General features: G+C 36.3%; 1 protein-coding gene across 1 annotated transcript; it reads right to left on the bottom strand.

Annotated features, from left to right (window-relative positions):
- Nucleotides 1-15,770: 15,770 nt before the first annotated feature.
- LOC122587753 lies at nt 15,771-16,703 on the bottom strand. The gene has a single exon (XM_043759920.1). It carries the CDS (start codon nt 16,701-16,703, stop codon nt 15,771-15,773), a length of 933 nt encoding a protein of 310 aa, XP_043615855.1.
- Between the last annotated feature and the right edge of the window lie 3,412 nt (nt 16,704-20,115).

Below are 20,115 nucleotides of genomic sequence, written 5' to 3'. Positions count from 1 at the left end.
ACAAAATACACCCAAGCTGACTATAAGAACAAATAGTACAACAACAACGAAACAGTGGAAATAAACTGAAACAAGAACAAATTAACAAGGATAGATAAGAATTTAATACTTGACTTGTAAAGGACTGAACCACCAGAATGAAATATAAGAAACACTCCAAAACCACCACTATATTTGATAAAGGCTGAGCCATCACAAATACAGATAAAAGTAATGAAGATTTTTAAGATCTCACCACAATAATCTATAAAGGCAAAGCCACCAAGATTACTGATAAAGGGACCACTTCACACAACCAAGATCAAAGATCTATAAAGGTAAAGAAGATTTTTAAAATGAAAAGAATTCAGCTCTATCAAACTTTCATAAACACACTCTGATTTTTACAATAAAAGGCGGCCTCTATTTATAGAGGATATACAAGAGACAAGGGATATTCTACCCTAGACAACTAGTACAAGGTTGTTATAAATTAACCAATAAGAATAGAAAACATAATCTGTAGTTGTAGGGTAATGGAGGTTCTCTCTCTAGTCCCCACTTGTATTCCTCTTCTACCACGATCAGGTGTCACCAAAACAAGACAAAAACACACAACTGAATTCTTATCCTTATTCAGAATCATCTAGAACAGCCACACACACGTGCTAATCACATGACTTGACCTGGTTATTGAAAGCATCAAAACAGAATAAGTGTTTGAAAATCCCAAGATGGCTCAGTTCTAAGCTGACTCTGTGCAAGCTGACCCAGACTAGTAGTCCCAAGCTTACTCTTCTTCCAAGCTGACCCAGATTGGACGAATTTGCGAGATGATCTTGAAACTTCCCCCACATTTCAGTCTTCCCACTTATGTAAGGTGAATCCTAAGGGGCAGATAGGATCACCAATCATCTTCCCAAAGTGTGTCATCGGGGGAATCATTATCATGGTCTGAGCTGAGTCCAAGCTGACTCGGTCTGAACTGAGTTCAGGGTAACCCAGGGGCAATTTCGTATCACAATTGCTTAAAAAAGTCGTAACATACTTGCGAAGTAAACAATATCGATTCTCTTTCAAGATATGATGGCAACATTCAATATGTATGGTAAAATCAAAGAGACATCGATCTTCAACGTTCTTATGTTCAAAAATTTGTATATATTATTGGGTAAGTTTATTCAATGATGTTCTGATGCTCCAAAAAATCATTCTTGTTCTTATTGCTAATTTTGATTTGTTCCTTTTGAGATAAAAACAACTATTTTGGTTTATTTATGAATTATGACTCATCTAGTGGAAATTACTATCATCCATTATAGTACATGTTGAACGTTTCTATGCTCAAAAGTTAGTATTTATTATTGGATAAGTTTTTTTTTCTTTGTTTACTTTATTTTATATGCTAATAAGCTAGGCCCCAAAATTGATCTTCTTTAAGTCCACCAAAAATTTGGAGCCGGTACTGCACACAACATCAATGGAGCGAGCACATGGAATGATGAGCAAGCAAAGACGTTGAGGCTTTTTAGAAACTTGGCAGTGACAAGATGGGTGCGGTTTTTCAGACGTGATTATACGTAGGACGAGAGCATTTTTAAGACTAAGAGGAGTGGTGATGGGGGAGAGAGGGGCGACATGCGTCATGTGGTATATAGGTTAGAAAAGAGTTACCCCTCAAAATTGTGAAAATGAGTGAATTTTAAAGGGTGAAGCGACTTGCGCTATGTGGGCACTTTCAATTAATGATTTATTTATTTATTTTTTCCGCTTTGTTATTAATTAGAAGTATTATATTTATATAAATAAAACAATATAAATCCATAACATAAAACACAACTAAATATACAAATAAACATAAAAAAAAATTAGCACATTTGTAACACCCAACCATTTTTATCTTAATTTTAAACATTTTGACATCATTTACATCATATTTTTTCGTTTTAATAAAACACATATTCTTTTAGTTCTTTTATTTCAAATAAATTTATAACTTTATAAAACAATGTATATTCATTTCTTTTTACAGAAATGGGTGGGCATCGATATCAAACCAAACGTCTAAAGAACTACTTGTACATCTAATCAAAACCTATTACTGGTACAAGTTCCATTCTTTTCATGCTTGCAAACATCTCAAGCATCTTTTCTCATAATTTACCTACAAAATGGTAAATAAGAACGGGGTAAGCTTTACGCTTAGTGAGTATATAAACTAGTATTATATAATTGAAACAAATATAAACCGTTTATTTCTATATATCACTATACAAACATTATATCAACCTTTTATACTAATCAACACATAATCATCACATAATTGATTATCTAGAAATTGACATAGAAATTAAAAAAACATAACCACTCATGTCGAAATTAACCTCACCGTGGCCCCACGTCTAACTTATCTCATCATATGACAACGGCTTTCACGATAGCCCAATCGTTTTCAACGGCTTTCACGATAGCCTAATTGCTTTCGACGGCTAGCCCAATCATCACAACGGCTTTAAGAATAGCCCAATTGTCACAACGCCTTTAACGATACCCACATCGTCACATCGGCTTTAACGATAGCCCCATCGTCACAACGGATTAAACGATAGCCCCATCGTCAGAACGGTTTTAACAGCAATATCAACCTACTTCACAACTAATTGGCCGATTATGCCATATAATTTAAAACAATCATTTTCAATACAATTATATTCTCAACTTGTCGTGTAGATCGTATATGGCAACTATTAACAAATTATCACATTATAAAAATATCTGACATATATTTCTTTCGCATATACAATAAATTCAGAGGCGGATCCAGGATTATAAGTTGACACCACTTGCATATACAAACAAGATATTTATTGTATTCCTCATTTAACTTTACAGTCTACAATAAATTAACTCTTATATATTAACTCAATATATGAGATTCTTCTTCTTCCGCCATTACTTAAGAACCGTCACTGTCTCGGAGTAAAGAAAACAAAACATCCAAATCGATTACTTATATTATTTGCTATTTCCTACAATTTTTAATCCTAATCAGGTAAATCCTACTTTTATTTAAAAATTAATATACATAATCGATTAAAGGAAAAAGAACAAGAGAGAGAGAAAGGGAACCATGAATGTGTTTACAGAGTGTGAAACTTTGCTACATGTCTTTGAACCTTGGTGGTTTCCTTGTTCCTTGAATCTTTGAGGGTTTTTTTTTTATCTTGTTTAGCAATTGAATCTATGAGGTATCGAATGTTGATTGGCAGGGGCTGAGACATATTATAATTGGAATGGGCTATTAAAATACATTGCAACTAGGTTTATTGGGGGTGGCTGAGCACCCCCTGTCCCCTATTCCCTTCGCCTCTGACAATAATAGTTTGTATACTCACCTTGAGTATATGTAAATAATAGTCCTCTGACAATATTTAGTTACTTCTTGTTCTGCTTCTTTGAAACCTTCGCCACGTACACCCAAGAAACTCTTCACAACTTAATATTTGTTTAAGTTTTTCTTCTTCTCTTATTCTTGTTGGCTCGTAAGTTCATATTCTTTTCGCATTGATTTTTTTTGTTTAGCAAATTTTAATGATTCACCTTGTCAATTATATTTATTATTGAAACTCAATAAGCTTTGTAAAGCATTTTTGATGCGTAAAAACACGCAATAACTCAAGCACAGCGGAAATTAAACAAAATGGAATTAGATAATTTTGGTATTTTCTGGATTGTATGAAATAAACAACAAAATAAGACAATAAATAAAAGGATAGATAAAAGAATCCACCACCAAGATTCGTAAAGGCCAAGCCACCCGAATCAAGGATAAAAGGAAAAACTCCAACCCACCGCTATGTTTTATAAAGGTCTAGCCACCACAAACACAGATAAAGGAATCGAAGATTTAAGATCTCACCACTATATTTAATAAAGGACAAACCATCACAAATATAGATAAATGAATCACTTCAAACCACCAAGATCAAAGATCTCTAAAGGTAAATGAAGATTTTGGATAAGAAATAGAGATTGCTCTATTAATTTCATTTAACAACATATTCTGGTTACAATGAGAAATACAACCTCTATTTATAGATAAAACTATTTCCTAAGAGTTATCAAAATAATAATGAAATAATAAAATGCTGTCATGTGCAAAGGACAACCACTAATTTATTAGCCAATGGGAAATAGACATAATAAGCTTCTAGAAAGGTTCCTTTGCAAAAGGGCCCATAATACCATTAGAAATAATGTGGCCACTAATTCCTTTCTTGTCTTCTTCTCTGATAGCTGTCATTCTTCCTTTATTGGGTCCCGTAAGAATGCGTCAAAAGCAAACTTTATTAAGGCAACTGGAGAGCAGAAATCTGGACCTCCAATGAGGACATAAATCTGGAGCATCCATCTAAAGACTGGAACTTGCACTAGGGAGCTTTAGTGGATTGGAGCACTTCAGTGGAGACTTTCTCTGATGGTTTTCTGAGGGTGGTATCTGGAGCTTCTTGCCACCGGAGAAGTGTTACAATTGGAGGCTGAGCTTGTTCAGTGAATACTTGTCTGAAATGGGCTATCGCTGGCAGAATTAGCATGGCTTGTTCAGATGGCATCAAGGGCTCAGAATTCTGCACCAGCTCAGAAATGGACTCCAGCTCAGAAGATAACTTCATTTCTGAATCTTCTTTTCCCTCAGAAATCCTAGTCACTTCAGTTGATCTGCTCAGCTCATTGGTAACAGTCAGTTCAGCGAATCTGGTCATTTCCGCATCATTCTCCCCTTCTGAAAAAGGACTTGTCCTCAAGTCCTCGAGGTACTCATCTTCCAGATAAGGCATCAGATCTCCAACATTAAAATTACCTGAAACTGCCATTTCTCCAGGTAGCTATACTTTGTAAGCATTATCACCATATCTCTCCAGAATCTAGAATGGTCCTTCAGCTTTGGGCATTAACTTGTTCTTTCTTCTGGATGGAAACCTTTCTTTTCTCAGATGCACCAAAACTAAATCACCTGGAGCAAAACTGGACTGTTTTCTATGCTTATTTGCTCTTGCCTTGTATTCAACATTTGTCTTCTCAATTCTGGCCTTCACTTCCTAGTGAATTTTCTTAATTTCTTTTGCTCTGGCTTCAGCTTCAATACTTGCTTTTGGTTCAATCGAAAATGGAATCAAATCAATGGGAGTCGGTGGATTGACACCATAACATATTTCAAATGGGGATTTACTGGTAGAATAATTTGGAGCTCTATTGAAGGCAAACTCTGCATGAGCAAGCATCAGATCCCAATCTTTCAACGTCTTCTTCACTAGTGTTCTCAACAACATACCAATTGTTTTGTTTGTGACTTCAGTTTATCCATCAGTCTGAGGATGATGAGATGTACTGAACATCAATCTGGTACCCATCAATCTCCATAATGTCTTCCAGAAATAACTCAGAAATTTCACATCTCTATCTGATGCAATTGTCTTTGGAATCCCACGCAAGCGAACAATTTCCTTAAATTCGCTAAGGAAATTCGCTACTGCTGAACTGGAAGCATCATTTGTATTATTGCCAGGAATAAAATGAGCCATCTTCAAAAAACGATCAACAACCACTATTATTGCATCTTTACCCCTTTGAGTTCTAGGCAGTGCAACAATAAAATCCATACTAAGATCTTCCCATGGTTGACTTTGAACTGGAAGAGGAGTATACAAACCCTTGTGAAAAGTTAGACAGCGAGTGATAAAATTCTGAACAAACTTCATTAAACTCGGCCAGTAGAAGTGTTCAGTGAGGATCTCTCCAGTCTTGTTAATGCCAAAATGGCCAGCCAAACCTCCTCCATGTGCCTCCCTTATTAGTAAATCTCTGATGGAACCTCATGGGATACACAACTTACCACTTTTAAACAAGAAACCATCCTGAACAACAAATGGTCCTTTCTGGTAAGCTTTAGTGAGACGATCAGAAAAGTCTGGATCAGCAATGTACAACTCCTTAATGAAAAAAAATCCAAGAACTCTTGCTTCCAGAATAGACAATAATTAGTATCGTCTGTAGAGTGCATCAGCAACAACATTAGCCACTACAACCTTATGTTTTGAAACAAATGAATAAGATTGCAAAAATTTCACCCATTTTGCATGTCTAGCATTAAGCTTGTGTTGACCATTAATGAACTTTAGTGCTTCGTGGTCAGAAAATAAAACAAACTGTTTTGGCTTTAGATAATGTGACCAGTGAGTAATAGCACGAATAATTGCATAAAATTCTTTGTCATAAGTGTTATACTTCAGTTTTGAACAATTAAGTTTTTCACTGAAATATGCCACTGGTGCACCAGAACTGCACCAAAACCCACACCACTGGCGTCACATTCTAACTCAAACAACTGATCGAAATCTGGCAAATATAATACTGGAGCTGAACTGAGCTTTTCCTTCAGTGATTCAAATGCTAACTGAGCTGAATTTGGCCAGTCAAATACACCTTTCTTCAGACAATCAGTGATTGGAGCCACTTCTGTAGAGAAATTCTTGATAAACCTTCTATAAAAAGATGTCAGTCCATGAAAACTTCTTACTTCAGTGAGTGTAGTAGGAACTGGCCATGATCTAATGGCTTCCACCTTTGAATGATCCATGGAAATACCTTCTTTTGACACCACATAACCAATAAATATTACACTTTCTACCATAAAATCACATTTCTCCACTTTACCATACAATTGGTGTCTTTTCAGTAAAACAAACACACTTCTCAGATGATTAACATGTTCAGCTTCAGATTTTGAATATACCAGAATATCATCAAAGTAAACAACAACAAACTGACCAATAAGTGGTGTGAGAACTTCATTCATCAGTCTCATGAAAGTACTGGGAGCATTAGATAAACCAAAAGGCATTACTAACCATTCATAAAGGCCTCCTTTGATTTTGAAAGCAGTCTTCCACTCATCTCCATCTTTCATTCTGATCTGGTGATAACCACTTCTGAGATCAATTTTAAAAAACACACTGGAGTCATGTAACTCATCAAGCATATCATCCAATCTAGGAATGGGATATCTATACTTAATAGTTATATTATTTATGGTTCTACTATCAACACACATTCTCATCGAACCATCTTTTTTTGGGACCAGGAGAGCTGGACCTGAGCAAGGACTCATATTGGCTCTCACATAACCTTTGGCAACCAACTCATCTACTTGTCTTTGCAACTCTTTTGCTTCAGTTGGCGAACATCTGTAAGCAGCTTTGTTTGGAAGAACTGACCCTGGAACCAGGTAAATCTTGTGTTCAATACCTCTTACTGGCGGCAATCCTTCAGGTATGTCTTCTAGGAATACATCAGTGAATTCCTTCAGTAAAGACTTCAGGAGACTAGAGACTCCAGTGAACTCCTTGTCTTCAGTACGTTCAATCACCAATAACATCATAACTGGAGAGCCTCCAGTTAACTCTTTTTCAACTTCAGTTTGGGACATAAACAAAGACTTGCTTGGCTAGTCTTTCTTAGTAATTTTCAATAACTCGTTGGGTTTCAAAGAAGTCAGAGTGACTTTCTTACCACTTACAAACAATGAATAAAAATTTGCACGACCATTATGAAATACATAATTATCAAATAACCATGGCCTACCTAACAAAATATGACAAGCATCCATAGGAACAACATCACAAACAATTTTATCTTCATAAACAGATCCAATGGAAAAAGGAATAGTAACTTGTTGGTTAACCTTTACCTCAGATCCTTCATTGAGCCATTGCAATTTGTATGGACGAGGGTGTTTTGTGGTAGGTAACTCCAGTTTTTCTACCAGATAAATTGAAGCAGCATTAGCACAACTTCCACCATCAATGATCAAATCACATACCTTGTTTTTAACAGTACATCTGGAATGGAAGATATTTTCTTTTTGGGCAACATCAGTTACAACCTCATTAGCATGCATCACTCTTCTGAATACCAGCATTTCCCCAACATCTGCACCAACATATGTTTCTGCACTTTCATCTTCGTCGTACACTGGTTCACCTTCTTCAGTATCAACATCTGGTAAGCTTTCAATCTCCGTAGCAGTGAGTGCTATCTGGTTGGGACACTGTGTAACACCCCGACAAAGGCGGAAACTTGAAGTGTCATAGAACGACATGGTACAAAAGATTTAAAGATAAAACATCAACATCAAGTTCTAAATATCATTCGAAATCAAAGACAACAAGTTCAAGATGACGTTTTAGAATCCATTACATAACCATAATCCATAAATGAAAAACGAATAGTTCGCATTACAAGTCCACCGAATAACAAGCACGTACAATCCATGAGGCGGTCCAAGCTACGAACCTAATGCTCTAAACCTGAAAAGCATGAAAAAAAAGTGTCAACTACGAGAGTTGAGTGAGTTCATAAGTTTTTAACTAACAACCAATTTATATTCCAACCATATCCCAGATAATAAGTCATAAAAACCTTCAAGTATTCTTTCAAATATTCATTTCTAAAATGTATCTTCAATTCATAATATTTATTCATATTAACATCAATATCATTTAACCACGAGGGCATATTCAATATATCAAATTTCATTTGGTCACACGGGCATAATTTCAATAACTTTTGATGAGTAAGATGCTTGAGCCACTACTACTACCATTTTCATGTCCAAACAACATTTTAATTCATTTCATAGCACAAGCTGTCAATCAAGTGCTTTAATTATAAGTAGGGTCGCCCCATGTAGATGACCATTTAATTTAAAGGTAGCTAAAGCACCGCTCCGGTCAGACTGGAAGAGAGGGTCGTCACAAAGGCAACCAAACTTCCACCGTTACGCTCCGGGTGGGTGGACGAATTCTAGTTGCGCAACTATCTAACTACAGGCCCCCGCTTTCAGAGTAAATAATAGTGTACTGAAAGAAAACGGGTTGACAGAACACAAGCTCATCATATAACATTTGTCACATTTAACATACGATATAACTTCATTTCATAATTATATTATAAAAATCATTTTATATATGTATATATAAAAAAGCAAATTTCATTTATATATCATACTTTTCACCCCGATAATTAAACACATAAAGTAGTTTGAAAGGGGGCTATGACTCACTTGTTTTGAGAGTGATAGAGAGCTGTTCAAACGCGTGGAGAGTGCCTAGTGGTGTCGCCCCTTAAGCAAGCCTAAACCATGGTATTCAAAAATATACACAACGTAAGTGTGTGTTGCATGAACTAGTAAACTAGATCATGAGATGTACGCTAGTAGTGCCCATCTTTGGTTGTTTTTTAATTATGGTATTCAAGTACATTATGTTGTTCATCTCTTTTGGTTGGAAATTATTCGGTGATCAAGGTCATTTACAAGTTTTTTGTACGTTTATTGAAATTTCGGTAGTTTAACTTTATTTTATATATATTTTCCATTGCATACTTTGTTTAATAAAAACATTTGAAATTTGTGTTCTTATAATATTAATGTTGATATCTTTTATTGATTTATAATTATTTATTTAATTTAATATTATTTAATTATTTATTTATTTAATTTATTGATTTATTAGTTAAATAATTCCTTATAATTATTATTAAGTCCTTAAATTATCTCTAAAATTCATAGATAACTATATATGGATTATTTACTGATCTTTAAGCCTTTTTATTTGTAATATTATGATTTATACATTATTTGTGCATTATTTCTATTTATTTACTAATAATGATTAATTAGTGATTTTTACTGAATAATTTACTTTTAAATTGTATAGTTCTTGTTCCTTTGCTCATAATTATTTTTTCCCAGTAGGTTTTGGTCACTTTTATTATTAGTTATGTAGTTTTGATCAGATTCATAATTTACACATTTTATTAATTAATTTTTATACCTTTTAATTACCAATTTAATTCATTAAATTATAGAAATTCTTACAAATCACCACAAAAGTTTTTGTCCAAAAATCCCAGGCCTTTTAGGCAACTTATATCAATAAAAATTTATATCAATTCAACCTCTCTTGTGTCTTTGTAATTTAAGGACTTTTAAGCATAAAAATCGTTTACCGAAATAACGTTTTAAGCCTCATTTCTTAAGCAATTTAGGTACTTCAAAAAGGATTTTTTGCTCTTGTTTCATTTTTTCCAGAAAGTGCATCATATTTTGATGGTTCAAGTCGTGAGAGTGCTAGTGGTGTGATATGTGTAATTTTGTGCTTTCGGTTAGTGATTATTTGACCCGAAAAGGTGATTCTTGAGCTTGTTATTGCCATGCATCAAATGACTTGACTTTTATACTTTTGAAACACATTATTTCCAGTAGGTTCATTATATTTTCTTGCTCAAAAGATTATGGTGCATGTGTGTGCTCAAAATTCATTTTTGCAAGCTTTCGGTTTACGATTTCAAGCATATTTTAACAAGTTTTGATTTAAGCTTTATATCCTTGACATTTTGTAAATTTTTGCAGAATATTTAACATCAAGATTAACATATTTTTCACTTATGACAAGCCTAGCTTCATCTCATAATCCAACAAAAGATCCAACTTTCTTAAATCTAAAAAACATGCAATTATCTTAATATTTTGACAATAAATCTTCATCATACTTTCATTCAACAATATAAAAATATTCTTTTTATGAACATTTCCAGAAAAATATGTATAAAAATCATATAGAAACATATTCATCTTTTCATGCAAAAAGTCTCTTTATAAACTATCATTATATAACCACACTTTTTGATGCAAACTTTTATGGATCTATCAAGACAACATCAAATACATCTTTTCATGAAATTTTCCAGAAAATATAAATTCAATATATATATAAATATGACCATCTTTCAAAGGAACAATCATTTTAAAATTTATATAATTTATATCTACACTTTTCGGTCTTAAACTAGTTGAATCCTTAGATCTTTCTTAATGGATTCAACATGCATGAGCATGGAAAGAAAGATTCTATCAACTTTGCCCTCATCAAGTGTATATTCAAAAGAAAACATAAAGAAAACATATCCTTTTGATAAAACCTTTTTAATATAAACAAGAACAAGATTAATCTAGTAAAGAGATGAAAATATATACCCTTGATTACCACATTTTTGTTGATGAAAAAGTGCAGAAAACTCGTGACCTATGAAGCCTCCAACAACCCTTATTCAAGCCTTAATACAACCCTTAAACTATGCTTACAATAACCCTTGCTTAATCTAACCTAAACCCTTATTATTAACAAGTGTTTAGATGAGTTTTGCTTTGTCTTTCCTTTGTTCTTTGGCTGGCCGAATTCAAGAAGAAGAGAGGGAGGGGAGAAGAGTTTTTGAGAGAGAAAATAAAGTTGGTGTGTGTAGAAAGTGAAGAGTGTGTTTTGTGTGAGTTTCAAGGGTGAATTGGAAGGATTAAAAATTCAAAATGTGGAGTGTGTGTGTGTGAAGGGGGGCCAGCCTCTTTAGGGGTATTTGGAGGGTTTTCCTTTTTTTTTTTATAAATGTTGTAGGTATATTTGTATATATGTATAGGTTGTAAGTATATAGTTTGTAATAGTATATTGTGTTTATTTGTAATGTTAGTGGATTATTTATCCTAGTATATGCATATGTATATATATCATGTGTATATATGTATATGTATATGTATTTTTGTGTTTTAAGTTTACTACATGGCTCATTGGTTGTAATTCTTGTATTTATATTAAACATACATACATATTCTTATTATTATTCAAGCCTTTTATGTACATAAAGAACTTACAGTTATTTCAAGGTGTTCATACTATTTCCATGATCAAATATCATTTAGATGGCTTGATGGTTAAATTGTTGGGCATTTACATTATAATCACTAGCTCAACTTGTGAAACTTATATTATTATTTATAAGTTGGTTAAATACTAATTAAAATTTTTGTTCAATGACATTTTATCAAATTGAATTTAACATTAACAATAGCTCTAGATTGCTAATATAGGGGCATTATCTAGCTTCAAGTATAACTATGGCTTGCGGGAACATAGACAACCTAACTAGCACGTATATAATATTTAAAAAGTAAGGTTGTTACATCCTTACCCCCTTAGAAGAATTCCGTCCTGGAATTTGAGTTTGCTCGGGGAGTAAGTGCGGATATTTCTCACGTATGAAGTCCTCGCGTTCCCACGTAAATTCGGGTCCGCGTTTTGTATCCCATCTAACTTTCACGATAGGGATCTTGCTTCTCTTAAGACGCTTCTCATCGCGATCGAGAACTTCTATGGGCTCCTCTCGGAATTGGAGCTTATCTTCCACTCGTAATTCCTCGAGTGTGGCTACTTTCGAATCATCCGCTAAACATTTCTTCAAGTTTGACACGTGGAATGTGTCATGAACATCTCCCAATTCTTGGGGTAACTTCAACTTATAGGCTACGGGGCCTATTCTAGCCACAATTTCAAATGGCCCAATGTATCGAGGACTCAACTTTCCCCTTTTACCGAATCTCACGGTTCCTTTCCATGGCAACACCTTTAAGAGCACTTTGTCGCCAACTTCAAATTCTAATGGCTTTCTTCTTTGATCCGCATAACTCTTTTGCCAATCTGTCACGGCTTTGAGCTTTTCTTTAATGATAGCTACCTTGTCCGTTGTTTCTTGGACAAAATCGATGGTAGCTAGACTTCTTTCACCCATCTCTATCCAACACATAGGAGATCTACACTTGCGACCATATAAAGCTTCAAACGGTGCACATTGTATGCTAGAGTGATAGCTATTATTGTAAGTAAATTCAGCATATGGCAAGTGTTCATCCCAACTTCCACTAAATTCTAATGCACAAGCTCTTAACATATCCTCCAACGTTTGTATCGTTCGCTCACTTTGTCCATCCGTTTGAGGGTGGTAAGCTGTGCTTAGTTCTAATGTTGTGCCCATTGCCTCTTGCACATGACCCCGAAAACGCGAGGTAAATCTACCATCCCGATCGGATATTGTAGACAAAGGCACGCCATGTAATGTTACCATCTTCTCAACGTACAAGCGAGCTAGACGCTCGGTGTTCTAATCTTCTTTGATGGGAATGAAATGGGCTGATTTCGTAAGACGATCAACAATCACCCATATAGCATCATGACCTTTCTTTGTTCGAGGCAATTTCGTCACTAGGTCCATTGCTATTTGCTCCCACTTCCATTCGGGAATTTCTAGCTGCTTTAAAAGACCAGATGGCTTTTGGTGCTTAGCTTTGACCATCGCACAAGTCATGCATCGGCTCACATATCGAGCTACATCTCCTTTCATTCCAGGCCACAAAAATCCCTTCTTAGGCCTTGATACATCTTATCCGCGCCCGGATGAATTGAATACTTCGTATTATGAGCCTCATTTATAAGTACATATCTTAAACCATTCACTTTCGGTACCCAAGCTCTTCCCTTGAAGTATAAGAGACCTTCATCATCCTTGTCAAACCTCATTTCCATACCACACAATGCTTCATCCTTAATGTTCTTCCCTTCAAAGGCCTTTGCTTGGTCTTCTAAGAAACGATCTCTTAGAGACATTCTTACTTGTAAGTGGCTAATTCTTGCTCTTGGCAATTTAGTATTCACCTTCCTACTAAGTGCATCGGCAACGACGTTTGCCTTCCCCGGATGATACTTTATCTCACACTCATAGTCATTTAGCAACTCCATCCATCTCCTTTGCCTCATGTTCAACATCTTTTGATCAAAGATGTGTTGCAAGCTCTTATGGTCGGTGAATATGGTGCATTTAGTGCCATAGAGATAATGTTGCCATATCTTCAAGGCAAATACCACGGCTCCCAACTCCAAATCGTGTGTTGAATAATTCTTCTCATGTGGCTTCAATTGTCTAGATGCATAGGCAATGACCTTGTCTCTTTGCATAAGCATACATCCAAGTCCTTTATTCGACGCATCACAATATACTACAAATCCTTCCATTCCATCCGGCAAGGCTAGTATTGGTGCTTCACACAACATGTTCTTAAGCGTTTGAAACGCTTGCTCTTGTTCCTCACCCCATTCGAATTCTCTCAACTTTTGGGTCAATTGGGTCAAAGGCACCGCAATTTTAGAGAATCCTTGGATGAACCTCCTATAATAGCCCGCTAAACCTAGAAACCTACGCACTTCCGTATGTGTCTTAGGCGTCTCCCATTTCTTGATCGCTTCTATCTTAGCCGGATCTACATGGATTCCTTCTTCGTTCACGATGTGTCCAAGAAATTGGACTTGTTGCAACCAAAATTCACACTTAGAAAACTTAGCGTATAGCTTTTCGTCTCTAAGTAACTGCAAGATTATTCTCAGATGTTTCTCATGTTCGTCCTTACTTCTAGAGTATATCAGAATGTCATCAATGAATATTATCATGAATTTGTCCAAGTATGGCCTACAAATTCGATTCATTAAATCCATGAAAACGGCAGGTGCATAGACCAAATGGCAGCACCAGAAACTCGTAATGCCCATAGCGCGTTCTAAAAACCGTTTTAGGTACATCTTCTTCTCGTACCCTCAATTGATGATAGCCGGATCTAAGATTGATTTTCGAGAAATGCGACGCTCCTTGAAGTTGATCGAACAAATCGTCTATTCGCGGCAGCGGATATCTATTCTTGATCGTCAATTTATTCAACTCCCTATAATCTTTGCACATCCTCAAAGATCCATCCTTCTTCTTGACAAAAAGAATTGGAGCACCCCATGGCGAAGAACTAGGTTGGATTAAACCTTTATCAAGCAATTCTTGCAATTGCTCAGAAAGTTCTCGCATTTCGGAGGGCGCTAACCTATATGGTGCTTTAGCTACGGGCGCTGCCTTGGGAACTAAATCAATCGTAAACTCCACCTGCCTCGTGGGTGGAAGTCCAGGTAGTTTGTCAGGGAACACATCTAGAAAGTCCCTAACCACCATGACCTTTTGAGGGTCCTTACTTTTTACTTGCTTATCCACCACTTGTGCCAAGTATGTGTGATATTCTTTACGTAAATATTTCCTTACTTTCATAGATGACACTATCTTGGGTTAGACTCCGGCCCTATGGCCTTGTATTATAAGCACTTCATCATTATCTAAGGGAATTTTAATGACCTTTTCATGGCAAAGTATTTCAGCACGCATTTTAGACAACCAATCCATTCCTACTATCACATCAAAACTTCCTATCTCAATGGGAATCAAGTCTATACTATAATCTTTCTCGTCTAAAGTTAACTTACAATCAAATATAATTTCCCTAGTTTCATACTCGTTTCCATTAGCATATTCAACATAGTAGGTTTCCTCAAGCTCACTAGGTTTCTTATTAATCATTTCCTTAATTCAAAAGAAATAAAACTTCATTTGGCTCCAGAATCAAATAGCATAGAGGCATAAACATTATTTAAGGGAAACGTACCTACGATGACATTAGGGTCATCACGTGCCTCATTTGCTCCCATTGCATATACTCGTCCTCTTGCTTGACCTCCTTGATTTCCTCGATTCACGTTGTTACCTTGATTCCCATTGTTTGCTCGATTTCCTCCATTACCTCGGTTCACTTGGTTCCTATTGTTTCCTTGATTTGCTTGATTCCCACGGTTGACAACATTTCAAAAATTCCCACGGTTATTGTTCATGTTTCGACGACCTCCTTGAGCTCGTCCCAACCTAGGGCAAGTGTTCCTCCAATGATCCATAGCTCCACATTCACGACATGCTCCGGGATTTCCTCCAACTCTTGCTCCACTTCGACAATAGGCAGCAAGGTGTCCATATCTGTCACAAGTTGTGCACTACTTGCACTCTCCTCGATGGGGGTTGCCACAACGGTTACACCTTAGTGGCATGTGACCGTTTGGGTTGGGGTTGGCATCAACAACACTATAGTTTCTCGCTACCTTTTGTCTCTTATCCGGCCCATTACCCTTTCGACCACCGAATCGGTTTCCTCCTACTTGTCTTGAGCTTGACTTGCCTCGCGAGTATTTCCCGGTTCTAACCAAATCATTAACCAATCTTGTCGACAAACTTATTGCTTCTTCAAGTGTAGTGGGGTTTGCTGCCGTGACCATCAACCTTACTTCCGGTACCAACCCATAAATAAACCTCTCAACCTTCTTGGATTCAGTGTTCACCATGTCAGGCACTAGCACACACAACTCGTGGAAATGAATTGCATATGTCTCCAACTCCATTCCTTTCATAGCATGATTCCAGAATTCTATCTCCAACTTTTGCACGGCTGGCCTAGGACAATACTCTCGCTTCATCTCTTCTTTGAGCTGCTCCCAAGTCAAGGCATTCATGACGGCTTGACCCCTCGTAGTGACTTGGACGTTCCACCAAGCGAGTGCCCTTTCTTGGAGCTTGCTAGCAACAAACTTGACACGATCGGCCGGTGCACAATCAATGATGTTCAAGATGGCCTCCATGCTTTGGAACCATGTGAGCAAACCAACAGGACCTTCTGTCCAATAGAATTCCTTAGGGTTGCACGAAGTGAAAGTCTTGTAAGCATTTCTATCATTCACATTACCTCCTCCATCTTGCCTTTGGGCCGTGTTAAGTGTGGCGGTCACACTCTCCGCAATTCGAGTAGCAATGGCTGGCATAACGGAGTTGATTTGTTGAGAAATGAGGTCGGCTAGCTCGGTCCTCCTTCGGGCCTCTTCCTCCTGGCGCCTAGCCTCAGCATTCGTTTCTTCACCTGTCCTTCGTGGTGCCATGTCTCTACAAAGGAGAACATAGTTTAGTCATTCGTATATAGGATTATATGGCATAGACCCGACTCACAACTTTCGATCTCACACGTGTTCATTTAAGTTACTTAGTGTAATAAGGCCTCGTTTGTATGCATAGGTATACATATATTTCTAAATTCATTTTCTATCCTTTAATCACAACTTATTTATCACTATGAATTACAAATGGTCGGGTAAGCTTAAAACATGTCAATCTTGTTTTTGGGTTGTTAGACAGATTTTTCCAGAATCTGTGTACAAACTTGGAGCACGAAAATGTGGCTCAAGATGGACGAACTGGGAACATCTCATAAAATATAAAATGTAGCCCCATGAGTTAAGTTTCACCTCCAACTGGAATTAGGTCAAAAGACCAAACAAAACTCCAGATATGGCCGTTCTACCAAAAGTGGTCATAACTGATTTCCTGCTGTAACTTTCACTTTGCAACAAGCATAACTATAACACATAGAGATTAACACATCATATAATAGTGAAAAGGCATCAAGTTTTCATTCCAATAACCCAATATCAGTTTACAAAATTGCTATATGCCAACAAACACGTGATCATAGTCACACAACCACAAACAAGTTCAAGTAAATCATAACAAAGTACAAACATTGGTCTACCAAATAAGTTTATGAATAAAACATCCTTAGGGTCATTTCCTAAGCACAAGAGCCACAACAATGGAGCAAAGGGCTGGAAGAACGCAACCCATCATGAAAATCACTTCGTTGATTCGGCGTATTCCATCTATAGCCATCCCCGCTTCATCTCCCGTTTGGCGAATTATTCCAAACGCCCTTTCCATCATCACCTCTTGTGTTCTCACCCGAAACCTTGCGTCACGTAAGCCATTGGCAATGCCCCACACTCGATCTCTCTCATAGGAGGTGGAGGTGGTACCCCAAAAACGGGACGTGGGAGGTCTTCTCCATGTCTTGGGCCGAAGTGAAAAGGATGATGGCGAGGGAGGCGCGGGTGGAAGTGTGGGTCATGGGCTGGAAATCACCCATCACTTACATTCATCACCACATTTTGTCTTGGTGGAGAAGCCCTAGGAGCTGGTGGTGATGGTGGAGGTGAGGGCGAGCGGCGTATGGGTTGGCTAGAGGCAAAGCTCCTAGCATCACCGTTTGACGGGTCCTCCATTGGTTCGGAGTCCTCCTCTTGTAGTGAGGGCTGTTGGGAGTGCATTGTGGGCTCCGTTTCCTCACTCTCTTGTCTTTCTTGCCTTTCACGGACCATGTCTACAAACGCATAAATGTCTCCTACGTGTCCAGGAGTTCTTGATGCTCCGCTTCTTTGTGACATATCGTTTCCTACATAAGTTACATAAAACATAAGATGACGACTCCCAAGCTTGACGACCGAGCAACGACATGACCATTAACAACCGACGATCAACTCGACACTCACGACTCGCATAGCCAAATATAATCAACGAAATGACTAGAATTTAACTTGTGCATAGCTCTTGTGTATTATATCTAAATAGGCAAAGTAATACTAGCCAAGTGGGGGTATTAACTAAGGGTTCTAATAAGTAATACAAACATTGGATTTGGTTATGTATCTTATGCACCAAGAATCGTTTTAAAGCTTTATTTTCAAAAGACTCATTTTGAATATTCCTTAAACAACCATTTCGATCATTCCATATTAAATTTTTAATTAGGCATAGTTGATCAGGCTATGCATAAGTAAAACAAGAATACTTTATGATCAACTCAATTGTTTAAGAAATATTCGACTTGTTTTGAAAATACGTAGGTTATAGCAAAAATTCTCTATAAACCCGGCTCTGATACCATTTTTCTGTAACACCCCGACTAAGGCGGAAACACGAAGTGTCACAGAACAACATGGTACAAAAGATTTAAAGATAAAACATCAACATCAAGTTCTAAATATCATTCGAAATCAAAGATAACAAGTTCAAGATGACGTTTTAGAATCCATTACATAACCATAATCCATAAATGAAAAACGAATAGTTCGCATTACAAGTCCACGGAATAACAAGTAAGTACAATCCATGAGGCGGTCCAAGCTACGAACCTAATGCTCTAAACCTGAAAAGCATGAAGAAAAAGTGTCAACTACGAGAGTTGAGTGAGTTCATAGGTTTTTAACTAACAACCAATTTATATTCCAACCATATCCAATATAATAAGTCATAAAAACCTTCAAGTATTCTTTCAAATATTCATTTCCAAAACGTATGTTCAATTCATAATATTAATTCATATTAACATCAATATCATATAACCACGAGGGCATATTCAATATATCAAATTTCATTTGGCCATACGAGCATAATTTCAATAACTTTTTTGCTTGAGCCACTACTACTACCATTTTAATGTCCAAACAACATATTAATTCATTTCATAGCACAAGCTGTCAATCAAGTGCTTTATTTATAAGTAGGGTCGCGCCATGGAGACGACCATTTAATTTAAGGTAGCTAGAGCACCGCGTCAGTCGGACTAGAAGAGAGGGTCGTCACAAAGGCAACCAAACTTCCACCGTTACGCTCCGGGTGGGTGGACGAATTCTAGTTGCGCAACTATCTAACTACAGGCCCCCGCTTTCAGAGTAAATAATAGTGTACCGAAAGAAAACGGGTTGACAGAACACAAGCTCATCATATAACATTTGTCACATTTAACATACGATATAACTTCATTTCATAATTATATTATAAAAATCATTTTATATATGTATATATAAAAAAGCAAATTTCATTTATATATCATACTTTTCACCCCGATAGTTAAACACATAAAGTAGTTTGAAAGGGGGCTATGACTCACTTGTTTTGAGAGTGATAGAGAGCTGTTCAAACGCGTGGAGAGTGCCTAGTGGTGTCGCCCCTTAAGCAAGCCTAAACCATGGTATTAAAAAATATACACAACGTAAGTGTGTGTTGCATGATCTGGTAAACTAGATCATGAGATGTACGCTAGTAGTGCCCATCTTTGGTTATTTTTTAATTATGGTATTCAAGTACATTATGTTGTTCATCTCCTTTGGTTGGAAGTTATTTGGTGATCAAGGTCATTTACAAGATTTTTGTACGTTTATTGAAATTTCGGTAGTTTAACTTTATTTTATATATATTTTTCATTGCATACTTTGTTTAATAACAACATTTGACATTTGTGTTCTTATAATATTAATGTTGATATCTTTTACTGATTTATAATTATTTATTTAATTAATTATTTATTTATTTTATTGATTTATTAGTTAAATAATTCCTTATAATTATTTTTAAGTCCTTAAATTATCTCTAAAATTCATAGATAATTATATATGGATTATTTACTGATCTTTAAGCCTTTTTATTTGTAATATTATGACTTATACATTTATTTGTGCATTA

The sequence above is a fragment of the Erigeron canadensis genome, chromosome 2 (genome assembly GCF_010389155.1).
Source record: "Erigeron canadensis isolate Cc75 chromosome 2, C_canadensis_v1, whole genome shotgun sequence".
Lineage (NCBI taxonomy): Eukaryota > Viridiplantae > Streptophyta > Magnoliopsida > Asterales > Asteraceae > Erigeron > Erigeron canadensis.
Note: the sequence above shows the minus strand (reverse complement) of the source record. Positions and strands in the feature narration are given on the sequence as shown.